Source organism: Actinia tenebrosa, unplaced genomic scaffold (genome assembly GCF_029948245.1).
Source record: "Actinia tenebrosa isolate PJP-AT-01 unplaced genomic scaffold, QUT_ActTen_1.0 PGA_scaffold11__36_contigs__length_13525064, whole genome shotgun sequence".
Classification (NCBI taxonomy): domain Eukaryota; kingdom Metazoa; phylum Cnidaria; class Anthozoa; order Actiniaria; family Actiniidae; genus Actinia; species Actinia tenebrosa.
This window is the reverse complement of record NW_028292571.1, coordinates 3527415-3540799: the sequence shown is the minus strand read 5'-3', so window position 1 is coordinate 3540799 and position 13385 is coordinate 3527415. Positions and strand designations below refer to the sequence as shown.

General features: G+C 41.7%; 1 protein-coding gene across 1 annotated transcript in view; it reads left to right on the top strand.

Moving 5' to 3' along the window:
- Positions 1-2684: 2684 nt before the first annotated feature.
- The window catches only part of LOC116289039 (WD repeat-containing protein 75), a 33974-nt gene continuing 23273 nt past the window's right edge, over positions 2685-13385 (top strand). The window contains exons 1-3 of the mRNA XM_031695916.2: positions 2685-2863; positions 3519-3648; positions 4598-4663. Of these exons, the coding sequence (XP_031551776.2) occupies positions 2763-2863; positions 3519-3648; positions 4598-4663 (297 nt within the window). The 5' untranslated portion in view covers positions 2685-2762. The remainder of the gene's footprint in view (positions 2864-3518; positions 3649-4597; positions 4664-13385) is intronic.

Below are 13385 nucleotides of genomic sequence, written 5' to 3'. Positions count from 1 at the left end.
AATTCATTCAAATTATGATAAAGACAATGCTTGACCTTTTTTTAAGCAAAAAAATCTTTTTCAAAGTGAAAAAAATATATTTATCTGAGCTCAGTCTTCAAACATTTTAGTGGTTTCAGACGTCAATCACGGAGATAATTTATTCATTTTGATGAATTTTCAACTAACTTCATGAGATTTAAACAGAAATGTCAAAACTCAAGCTTATTTAAAACAAACCACTTTCTAAATAGGCTTAAAAATTCGTTCAAATTATGATAAAGACAATGCTTGACCTTTTTTTAAGCAAAAAGATCTTTTTGAAATTGAAAAAAATAAATATTTATCTGAGCTCAGTCTTCAAACATTTTGGTGGTTTCAGACGTCAATCACGGAGATAATTTATTCATTTTGATGAATTTTCAACTAACTTCATGAGATTTAAACAGAAATGTCAAAACTCAAGCTTATTTAAAACAAACCACTTTCTAAATAGGCTTAAAAATTCGTTCAAATTATGATAAAGACAATGCTTGACCTTTTTTAAAGCAAAAAGATCTTTTTGAAATTGAGAAAATATATATTTATCTGAGCTCAGTCTTCAAACATTTTGGTGGTTTCAGACGTCAATCACGGAGATAATTTATTCATTTTGATGAATTTTCAACTAACTTCATGAGATTTAAACAGAAATGTCAAAACTCAAGCTTATTTAAAACAAACCACTTTCTAAATAGGCTTAAAAATTCGTTCAAATTATGATAAAGACAATGCTTGACCTTTTTTTAAGCAAAACGCTCTTTTTCAAAGTGAAAAATATATATTTATCTGAGCTCAGTCTTCAAACATTTTGGTGGTTTCAGACGTCAATCACGGAGATAATTTATTCATCATGATGAATTTTCAACTAACTTCATGAGATGTAAACAGAAATGTCAAAAAACGAAATCCCACATCCCGGAGATAGAATTCGGCAATTCCGGGTCCAGTATCCTGCGCTATATTTTATCCGTTTCCCGCCTCTAGCGAATACCCTTCCGGACGCCCTGTATTAACCTAAATGTGTTATCCAACGTACTGGTCGAAAGGATAAAGGTTACTCTCACAAATGAATTGTCTTTCTAGATGGTATAAACCTATTTTATCCTACCGTTTGAATTCGAAAGGCGGATGGTATTAACCTATATTATCCTACGGGTGGAAAGGACATTACTCTCTCTTACCCAAAAATTAATTGTCCTTGTAGAGGTATTAAATAACCTATTTTATCCTATCACAACAACAACAAAAAATTAAAGAAAATAATAAATAAATAAATACCTACCTCCCTACCTCCCTACCTCCCTACCTATGTATGTACGTATGTGCGTACGTACACAAAGAAAGAAAGAAAGAAAGAAAGAAAGAAAGAAAGAAAGAAAGAAAGTAATTTACGCTGGGATTCGAACCCACCAAAATAAATTCAAAAAATCGATTCTACTTTGCCATACCTCCGTGACATCCGCAGAGCTGAGGCGTCGTATGGACTTCGGACCTGACGGCGATTAAATCCTTCTGCCCTTGGGTGTACGAATTACGCAAGAAAATGTTCTAGCCGAAGCATCAGGGGAGAGACTAGCCGGCCCCCCGACCATATCGGCTAATCCCTTGCATCTCTGCCACGCACGGAATCGGTTGAAAATTTAATGTTAAAAAGTCTAGTCTATCTGGTGCATTGTTGTCACCGCTATTGTTGTGCAAATTTAATGGAACCGTGGCCCAGTGGGAAAAAATATTGGGTTTTCAATATGTACTTAGTCAAGCCCGGCTAAGGAGGGTTAGCACTTGGATGGGTGACCTAAAAGTCGTACCTACTCAAGCTTTTTTTCCGTTTTTCTCGTTTATTTTATTTTTTGATTTGAAAATTATAGAATGAATATCTTTGCTATTATCAGTATCATAGTGTCACCGATTCCTGCCTACAACTTGAATGCTTCGAAAGGGCAAAGCTAAACTCTCACAAATAAATTGTCTTTTCAGATGGTATTAACAGGGTCTGGAGGGGAGGGGAGGGGAGGGGGGTCGTACATGTGTATTTAACGGGATGTACGAAAGAAAGGATTTGTTGGGTCCATACGGTGTGACCCTACTAATGGCGTGCAGATACTGGTCTTGTGCACATAACTCCAAACATGTAATAAAATCCCTCCAAGTAGGGTCCATTACACTGACTGAATTGAAAGAAAAAAAAGAACCAGGCTGCGTTCATTATGTATACCGCAGGGGGAACGGGGGCAGAGGAAATTTGGGGGAGGATCATATAATTTTTCAGGTGTTCAAAGGGGGATGTTAAATTATTTTTGCAATGGTAGGGGGGATGCTAAATTTTCTTTCATTAATCTTGATCATCATCATCATCTTCAATTTCATCACTATTGTCATAATCATTATCATGTAAAGTAACTAACGTTATAGCTATAACTTCGCCCCCGAAATTATTCAAAAATTATTCAACATCCGTAAACTATGTTCCTCCCTTGTTAGAGTCCTGTATACGTGTTTCCTTTACATGCCCTACTTCCTATACGTAGATAAGGATAGTTAGTCTTTAAATACAGGAGGAGGGGGGGGGGGGGGGGTTGGCATTAAAAAGGTGAATGACTGTTCCTCTGCGTTCTTTTAGCGCGATTGCATTTTTCTTAGCGTGGGCTTCCTTTATTGAAGAAGACTGGAACTATTACCGCTGACCGGTTATTAGCAGACCACGTGCAGCAAGAAGAAGATCTATAGAGAATGTCGTAAAAATGTTATCCTACGAAAAAGAATCGAGAAATTTAGGTACAATTCAGCTTGTTGGAGGAGAAACATTAGTAACTTTACCTGTACAGTTTAGTAGAGATTCAAGGTGAGCCATAGTGTTATGAAATGCTTTATTATTCGAGGATCTTGATTGGATATGCGGTGTGTTTGTTTATATGACTTTCATGTCGAAGAAAAACTAGTTAAACCATTAATTTTGGCTTTTATTTCGCCCTTGATTGCTGTTTTATCATATGTATGAGGTTTCAGAGTGTACATACATTTGATTTTTAAAACATGGTATTTTTCATTACAGTATTTCTTGAGTTCGACTTTATAGTTCTGTCGATGATCAGAAAATCTGGTCCCTAATAGTTAAAACCATGCTCAAATCTCGTTATTTGTGCAAAAATTCTTTATTAATTCTTTATTGAGCCTCATAGTTGTTGAATCGTTTAATAAGAAATAGCGTGAGAATTTTCAAGGTTTGAGGTACCATTTTTGTTTGGGATCCCTGTGGTGGACACATTGATAATTTGAGCCAGCAGTACGTAGGACAATTGCCTTAAGAACACAGTAAGTTGACTTTATCCACATGAGTCTCTCTGTAGCTCAGTGGTAGAGCATCTGACTGGTTATCTGGAAGGTCACAGGTTCGATTCCTGTCAGATGGATTCAGGATTTTTCTGAGTTCCCTGAGTAGCTAGTACCTAGTAGCTAACTAATACCTCTAGATGACTTTTGTTTTATTTTAATTACAGACATTTTTTCTATTGTGGTGGTAACAAGATATATGTGTACAGCACTGAAACAGGACAGTTAGTTAGAGAACTTAAAGAACATGCACAGGATATAACTGGCTTTAGTGTTAACTCTAAAAATGACTTACAGGTATGAATACAAGGTGCAATGTTCATGCAATACAGCATGTTATGTTGATGTATTCTCATACTTTTTTTGCACAGGCTTTTGTATGTTAAACTGACATATTTGGTGCAAAGCTGGCTGGTTTTACTGGTCAAATAATAAGGCATGTAAAAGCTCATTTGCCAGCAAAAAGCCCAAGCAAAGAAGTATGCAAATGCATTACTTAAATGTTGTCATACTTTTGTGTGTCATGCTACGACAGAATATTGTAATTATAAGTAAGAGAAAGGTTTCAAATTACACCTGTCATTCAATGGTTAATTACAACAAAATAAGGTATACATAATCCTGATAAGGTGTGGTATTAATAATGATAATAATAATAGTAATAATTTAATCACTTATTCTATTGAAACGTATGTTGATCTTTTCAACATTTATCGTGCATTATATAGACTGTCTAGCTTTGGCACAAACTTCATCATATATTTACAGTGTATACAGCTGTAGTAGTTATTCCTTACCTTACATGACATTTTTTCTACTAAACTTTGCCAGAAATACTAAATTCTAAGCGACCTTTCAGTTTTTACCAGGGAAGGGGGAGATTTGAATGGGTGCATTGAAAAATTCGGGTTCGAAATGGGGGTGACACAAACAAAATTGAGTCAAATAACACTTTTACGATAAACAGCATGGAAAATAATACAATGGGAGCGTATTTTTTATGAAACAACATAAAGTGGGGGTAAGTTTTTTCTCATGGGTTCCCATTCCAAATCAATGAGGAATAGCCCATAAAATCATAAGAGATCTAAGGTTAAATCTTTGTATATATCTATATATATCTATGTGTAATTTACCATTGAAGTTAGTGTACAAGTATGAGTATAGAAGTACATTTACCTGTACAGTAATAGTGATTGAGTACAAGCATGTAAGTTCGTATTTTCTTTTCTTTCTTGTATGGTAGCTGGTCTCATGTTGTAATGAAGGGTTGGTGATAGTGTGGGACTACACTGATGGTGCATTACTCAAGGTACTGTATCTCATGTCTATCATGCAATATGTAGCTTAGAAATAGATGTTAAAGACTTCTTGACTCTGGACTTGAAATAACGACTGGACAATGTCCGACCAGAATAGAACTTGTCCAGTCAAATCTTTGCCTTGCTGTTCATTTTGACTCATAACGTTGAGCCAGAATCAAGGTATGGCTGAGCTAAAAATAATAGGCTGGTAATAACGGTCACGTGTCTGTACTGGTGAGCAAATTTTTTTATTCTATTTTAAATTGGTGATTCTTTTTAGCTACTTGTTAAGAACTGAATGAAACAATGTGTATCCAGTTTGTTATGAAATGCAGTTTTATTAATATCTCTCGAATCAGGTTGTAGAAATTTTGTTTAATAGTCATGATTTAAACTAGTGAATTCTCACTTTCTTAATATTATTGTCTTATACATGTACGCACTAGTTTCATTGTTACAACCTCTTCAGTTTGACTAGAAATTTTGAAATTTTGTTCACTCACCAGTATATTTCACCCATGCATGGGAATCAAGATGTTCATTCCTTTGCTCTCAGTGAATTAATCAGCACTTGATTACTGAGCTGCAAAGGGCCTATTTGACTTACTGGCTATTATTTTCTGCCTTGTGACTTAATGTTGTGACTTGAATTTTGATCAATCGTTAACAATATTATGATGTCCATAGAAGTCTGTTATAATTTAGCTCAGTTGGTAAGTAGTATAGGGAATGGGGGTTCCAGCGCAATCTCAACACGGGGTAAGACCCGCGTCAAAAATCCACCTACGGACGACCCCCACTCCAAGTGTGGTTGAGGGCAACAGCGCACTTAAATATGTTAGTCTATATATGGAGTGCGAAGAATGTAAGAGAACTTTTAAGAAAGAAGCGGATTTGAAAAAGCATTTGAAAATGAAGACGAAGTGTATGAGCAGTTATGATTGTGGATGTGGTAAGAAGTTTGAGACTAAGGTTAAATTGTTTTGGCATTGTCAGGACTGTGAGTACGACTACGACGACCTAAAAAGTGCTTGGTATTAGGTATAAAATATTTCCTATTATATAGATGGAATCCCAAAGCAACTTCAGCACGGTGTCAATACCCGGTAACGGTGAGATTGACGTTAGACAGTTTTGGCGTCAGTCAGAAAGGAAGGTTAAAAGGACTCTCCGAAAAGGTATAGAAGAATTAGGAGCCCTGAAAGCGAGCATAATGGTAGAAGTAAGTTTATCAAAAGACGAGGTAATGACGACAGCAATGTTGCGATCAAAGTCGTTAGTGATATTAGAATCCACGAATCTGGATAGGTCACTCAGTGAAGCCTTAGAAGCGATAATGGAGTCGCTGTCTAACTACACGAAAGAAGGATCGGGTTGGACAGTAGAGGAGGTTGAAGGAATAGAGATAAGTATAGCCAGGTACGTACCCATACGAGGGGGGAGTTACGTACCGCTACCAACGTGGGTAGAAAGGAAGAAGGCTATTGTAAACGTGAAGAATGAAGACAATCGATGCTTTATGTGGGCAATCAGGTCTGCACTGTATCCAGCAGAGAAGGATCCCTGTAGGACAAGTAAGTATCCCACAGACGATTTAGAGTGGGATGGTGTGGAATTTCCCATGCAGTTGATAGACATCCCCATATTTGAGGAAATAAACGATCTAGCAATTAACGTTTACGGAGTCAGAGAGCAGACGATAGTACCGTTAGTTCTGTCAAAAAGTAAAGGAGAGCGCGTACATTTATTCTACCACGGCGGACACTACTCATGGGTTAAACACATTAGCAGACTATTCTACAGACATACTAAGCACAAAGGCAAAAAGTACTTCTGCGACTGCTGCTTGCTGTCATTTACATCCTTAAATGCCCTAAAGAAACACGATGAGATCTGCCGCGGAGTCGAAGAAGTGGCGCAACGGATCCAGATACCCACCAACAAAGAGCTTTCATACGCAGACCATCAAAAGCAGATGCAAGTGCCTTACGTGATATATGCAGACTTCGAAGCGTTGATAACTAAGGAAGAGCAGAAACGTGGTGCCACGAATAAGGTAGGATTACACGAGATCTGCTCCTTTGGTTACATAGTAGTCAGATCAGACGGTAAAGCAAACCCTCCTGTGATTTACCGAGGTAAGAACGCAGCTAATGAGTTTCTAGAAGCATTGCGAGAAGAGGAGGGGGAGATAAGAGAACAATTAAGACGTCCAAAGAAGATGGAATTTACCAAAGAGAACCAGGAGGCTTTTAACAAGGCAAAAAAATGCCACATTTGCCAACATACGCTTCTTCAGTTTGGAAGACGAGCCAAGAAAGCGTGGGATGAAGATGGAAAGTATCTAGGAGAAGCTCATTTTAAATGCGGGAAGTATGCTAAGAAAGGTGAGAAGCCGGGAAAGCCCTCCACGCACTGCATTCACTGCCACAAAGCATTTGTTGAGGATTTCTATGTGGATAAGGTTAGGGATCACTGCCACATCACTGGTAAATACAGAGGAGCGGCTCATTGGAAATGCAATATAAACTTCAAAGTAAATCCAGACATGGAGATTCCGGTGTTCTTTCACAACCTCCGCGGTTACGACTCCCATTTGCTACTACAAGGAACAGACGGCTCCGACGTCAAATGCATACCCAACAACAAAGAGCGCTACATGTCCGTAACTGTGGGTAAGCTAAAGTTCTTAGATTCGCAGCAGTTTATGGCGGACTCCTTGGCAAACCTCGTAAAGTATAACACCAACTTTCCCATTTCCAGTCAATATGGTGCGGAAAGGAAAGGAGTCTACCCATACGAATACATGGATTCCTGGGATCGATTCAAAGAGTCCCTACCACCCAAAGATCGCTTCTACAGCACCCTAAACGAGTCCGGCATAAAGGATGAGGAGTACCAGCATGCGTTAGACGTGTGGGAAAAGTACTCCTGTGAGAACATGGGGGACTACCACGACATCTACCTAAGGTCTGACGTAGTGCTGCTTGCAGATGTTTTCCAAAGCTTCAGAAAGATGGCTATGGAATATTACGGATTGGATCCCGCTAATTTCTACACGGCTCCTGGGCTCAGCTGGAGTGCTTTGTTAAAGAAGACAAATGCGCAGTTGGATCTCCTAACGGAATACGACATGTATCGGTTTATGGAAGACGGTATTCGTGGCGGCGTATGCGGGCCCAGCCGACGTTACGCCCGCGCAAACAACCCCTTAGTAGAGCACGACCCAGAGAAACCAACCACATACATTTACTACCTGGATGCGAATAACCTTTATGGTTGGGCAATGTCACAGTACCTACCTGTGAGAGACTTCGAATGGGATCCAGTGAAGCCGATAGACTTCTACATGCAGGTAGGAAAGGAGGAAGACAAGGGTTACGTTTTAGAAGTGGATCTGGAGTACCCAGAGCGCCTGCACGACGAACACAATGAGTTCCCCTTAGCACCAGAAGCGATAGAGATACCATTTAAGCAGCTAAGTCCGCTGCAAAAGCAAATGTGCCCTGGTTACAAACCGTACAGGAAACTAACTATGAACCTGATGGATAAGAAGAAGTATGTGGTACATTACCGCAACCTGCAGTTCTACGTGCGACACGGAATGCGCGTAGAGAAGATCCACAGAGTCCTAAAATTCACGCAGGAACCCTGGATGCGCCCCTACATTGACTTTAACACGCAAAAGCGTACCGCAGCGAAAAATGACTTCGAGAAAAACCTCTTCAAACTGATGAACAACAGCGTGTTCGGAAAGACAATGGAGAACATCCGCAAGCGCGTAAGCGTAAAAATAGTCAGCACCAAAGAGGAAGCAGAAGCATACGTGTCACAGCCAGGCTTCGTTAGATACGTAGAAATGCTGAACTTCTACGTGATTCACATGAAAAGGGCAAACCTCTTACTAAACAAGCCCGTTTACACAGGCTTTACGGTGCTGGATCTATCGAAGCTGCTTATGTATGAGTTCTACTACGATAAGCTTAAGCCAAAGTACGGAGACCGCTGTCGCCTCCTGTACACAGACACCGACTCCCTAATTCTAGAAGTGCAAACGGAAGACGTTTACAAAGACTGCCTCCCCGACATAGATGAGTACGACACCAGCGGTTACCCGAAGGAGCACTTCCTTTACTCTGCGAAGAATAAGAAGGTAATTGGGAAGATGAAAGACGAAATGTTAGGAAAACCCATAGTAGAGTACGTGGGTCTGAAACCAAAGATGTACAGCGTGCTAAAGTTAGACGGCGTAGAAAAGAAAGCTAAAGGCGTAAAAAAGTACGTGGTTAAGAAGGACATTACGCACGAGTCCTACCTCAACGTATTACAAACACGCAAGGAACAGCGGCATAAGATGAACAGCCTGCGCAGCTATGGTCATCAGATACATAACGTCACGCAGGAGAAGGTGTCACTGTCTGCATTTGACGGTAAGCGATGGATGTGTGATGACGGAGTGCATACGATAGCATTCGGACATCACACGATAAGCAGTTCTTCCATGACGAACCCACGTGTGGGGCCATCGTGAAGATAATACAAGATGGGCTGACCCTTCTTAGCTATTACGCTTCGGATCTGGTAAGTTTCCAAAGACCAATTAGGATCCGTAGCTCTTTTGGATCCTCCTTCTAATTCACCCGGTCCGTAGAGATATCGGACCGTGACATTACCTAATTTTTTTTCATGGGGGAAGACCGCCCTCGAACTTCTGACGTAGGACTTGTGTTCCACGTGTTTCTTTTTTATGGCATCCTTGGGTTTTATTCCTGTAGCCCTGGCCGCCTCGTTGTTTAAAGCCGCGACGACCTGGGGGAGCCTCTGGGTCCATTCCCTGTTGCGTTTGGAGGGATCTTCCAGCTCTTTCCAATACTGGTACCCAAAGAGACGCTCGGCCAGGGTCTTATTGAATCTTTCAACGATGCTCTGACCCCTGTGGTACTCTGCCTCGGCTCTCCTAATCTTAGTGTCGTGGTCTTTCAGGGTCTTAGTAACCGCGCCCATGAACTCTGTCCCCGCATCCACTTGCAGCAGCTTAGGCCATTTCAAGACGCGCTTATAAATCCTACCTAGGGCTTCTGCGACTTCCCCAGAATCCTTGCTGGTTATGGGTTCGGCGTCCTTGTATCTGCTTGCGATATCAACTACGGTCAAAGCGTATCTATAGGTCTTTTTTCTCACCTTATCGTGCGGCAAGAAAAGCAAGTCCGCCTGATGAACTTCATTAGGGGCATTTACGGTAAAGCTGGGCCTGGGAATGTACTTGGGCACGGGAAGATAAACCTGCCAGAGGGTTTGTTTTTTTAACCAGTTCTTAGCCGTTTCATCTGATACCCTGGCCGCGGTCGCGAGTTTCTTGATGGCCGACGCTCCTTTCCAATAGCCTTCAGGCCCATAGTAAATCCTCTTGAGTTTATCCTCTACGCGACCCATTATATGAATAGAATCGCGCTTCGCTTGATTCAAGCGAAGGATAGGACAAGATTGATCTTTCGCCCGTTGAAATCCACCGTCTCTCCGTCCACTTTAATGGTGATGTTTATGCTTTCTACCAAATTAGACAAGTCATAGCTCAAAGAAATGGGAGTGTATTCTACCAGGTCAAATGGATTACCTTTGGGTAGAAACTTGGACATAAGAGAAGACTTTTCTCCATTGTTGTAACTATGGACTAAATCGCAATAGACTTCGTAAGAGGATGCGACTTTCCATTTCACAGGTATGGCTGTGTTGGTAATCGTCTTGCCTGAGGCACATAATAAAGATCCCAATGGGTCAGACTTTCCAAAAGTCATTGAATAATTTGACATATTATGTTTGAGGGTCATTTCGTGCGGCAATCCTGTGGTGAGAGTATAACCGTGTTTTGCTAATTCCTTGGCCAGTGTGATTGGTGTATAATGTCCATCGGGCAGCAATACGGCTTGATAGTTAGATCCTCCTGTATGCTCAGTGACTATGCCCCTAATCAGGTTATACCAAGAATTGTACAAAGAGCAACTTATGAGCCTAACCTTATGGGCTTTGATGGGGGGATTCAGATAAGTGGTAAAGTCATTCTTGTCGCTTTCCAAAAAGACGATCATATATTTCAGGAAACACAGTTTCCTTCTAGAAGTAAGCTACGCTTGCTGACTTAGACTAAATACGCCAAAGCTACGCCTCCCGCCAGCCCTGCAACTCCCACGAATACCAACTCACTATCTTTTTGTTTCTTAGAAGGCTGGTAGTAATTCTTGAACTGGGGCTTTCTTAACCCCGTTAATGCCGCGGGGTGCGCCTGCGCATAGAGCTTAAAGGCGTAGTCTGTGTTTTCAAAGTTCTTATCCGCCTGCATCTTGTCTTGGTAGTTCTTGTCCAACCAATCCCTGTAAGCTTGTCTTTTTTCATTCCAAGCCGCCACGTCTCGCTGATATTTCTCCAGCGCTAAGTCGTGTCTCTTCCTTTCGGCGGCCAAATCTCCGCTGCGATCACCTCTAACTAATCTATCCAAATATTGACCACCATAATTAGCTCCAGTGAATGCTAAGGCTGCAATAACTCCACCTGCGACCACGCTAGCCATTTATATGTTAGGTAGGTACTTTTCCTTCCGTAGGTAATCCTTTACCATGATAGCCCCGCCTACGGCAGCGGTCATCTTAGCAAAATTAGCGAAGCTCTTACTTGGGTCTTCAGTAAAGTCTTCTTTGAGCACTTTCTTACCTACCCAACCAATACCCGCAACGATGGAAGTAATGATAGCTGCTTCTTCAACAGTTTTCAATAACGCGGTTGACATTATATTACAGAGTGAGAAGGTTATCACTCCATTACGGGGATCCTACTTTTAGGTGCGGGTTGAGGCGTCACGGGTGTGTGATATGTTGGGGGTTCTACTTTTGGCTTCGTAGCCCGCCATTGTAAGTAGAGGCTGCCTGCTGCTATGATGACTCCCAACGCGCCAATGACGTACCCAGGATTGATAAAGGATTCCTCTTCTTTTTCCTCCACCTTTTCTTCTTTCTTTGCTTTGTTCTTCCTGTTCATCTCCGCGAGCTTCTTTCCGGCAGCGACTCTGCCCGGAGATTTAACCTTGGTAATCTTTTGCTCCTCTTGGGGCTGCTCTACCTTCGACTCTGGTTCACTCATTTATATCTAAGGACTTGAAGGACTTGATAAGTACTTGACTAAGTACTTAAGGACGACTTGGAAATAACCTGGGCGCGACCTGACCAAGTACTTAAGGACGACTTGACTAAGTACTTGAGGCGACTTGATCAGATACCTTAGCAAGTGCTGCCTGGAAGACCTTTTCGACTTCTCTGTCCTTCTTGAAGTCCTTCCAAGATGTTCCGAAGGAACCTAGTACCTCCTTCAAGTCGACATGCTGAGCTACGTGAAGTGCCGCAGAGGCGACTGCCATTAACTTACCGCACTTCAAAGACAACCACCCGCAGGTTATCTTAAGTTCTTGGGCGATGACATAGTCATCTCTTATGTCCTTCTGTAGTTGCTCCACGTCGTCTATGGGCAGTGCAAGTCCAAGCAATTTAGTCGCAAGTCGGATAGCGGAGTCTGCTACGGCGTCCGTGGTCTTACTTGCAAGGGCGGCCTCGTACCTCTTATGGAACTTCTTAACTTCCTCTTCTGACAACTTATTAACTTGCTCATGGGTAAGTTCCTTGCCTATCATTTCTTTACACTTCCCCGAAGACACAAGGATGTTGAGTTGTTCCTTAAGGTTACTTTCGTCTAACTGCGCGGGGACTTCATCTAAGAGCTGCTCAATGTCCATATATGTTAATGGAATACGGAAACCTCAAAGAGAAGATCATCTTGGAATGTTGGTGCGTTTTTAGGTGCCGCATGTATTCGTGTAACTGTTCCTTGGATATCTCACCGCCGTAGTCGCTTAAGATGGTTTCCAGGTCACTCCGGCTCGGAGTATAAAATACTACGAGAGAGCCTATGTTTTCCCTGAAGGGCTTAGAGACACTGGTAAGCTGCTGGGAAAGCAACCAAACGCTGATATTGTCGTGTCTACCGCTGAAGGCGAGCTTAACGAGCTCGGAGGTGCGCTTTTTTACGTCGTCCCCGCAGGCGATGTCATCCAGTATAAGGAGCGTCTGCGTATCTTTAGGGAATTGCTTATGCCAGAACTTCAAATGGCTGGATAACTCGTTAGGGTCTAAGATATCTACGAAGAAGTCGTCATCTTTCACTCCTATGCCCGTCCAGGTGCGGTTATTCACGTAGGTGGGGCATAATAGCACGATATAGTCGAAGCGGTATCTAAAGGGTCCTAATAGCTGCTCCACGACGAACTGCGTTTTGCCGCAGCCGGTGGGTCCTACTATCAGAGCATTGCAGGGAATATGGTTCGGATCCATTATATATACGATGGACCCAGTGGACGCAGTTAGAAGGATTGCCACCGACGCAAAAGATAAAAGAGACACCATAGAAATGCAAAGGGAGGAGATCGATCGGCTGAAAGAGCGCGTGCAGGAATTGTACGATGAAATGTGCGGTCTGAAGCGCGCAGAACGGTTTGGTGCGCTGATAACTATGGCAACGTGGGCTAAGGAGTCCGTTAAGGACTTCATGCGATATCCCCTGTAGAATGTTAACAATAAGGTTAAATCTTTGTTAAGTATATGTGGAAACTATTCCAAAGAGTGTCTCAGAATGTTGACATTGTTAAGGATGCCTGGAAACTATTTCAAAGAGTGTCTCAGAATGTTGACG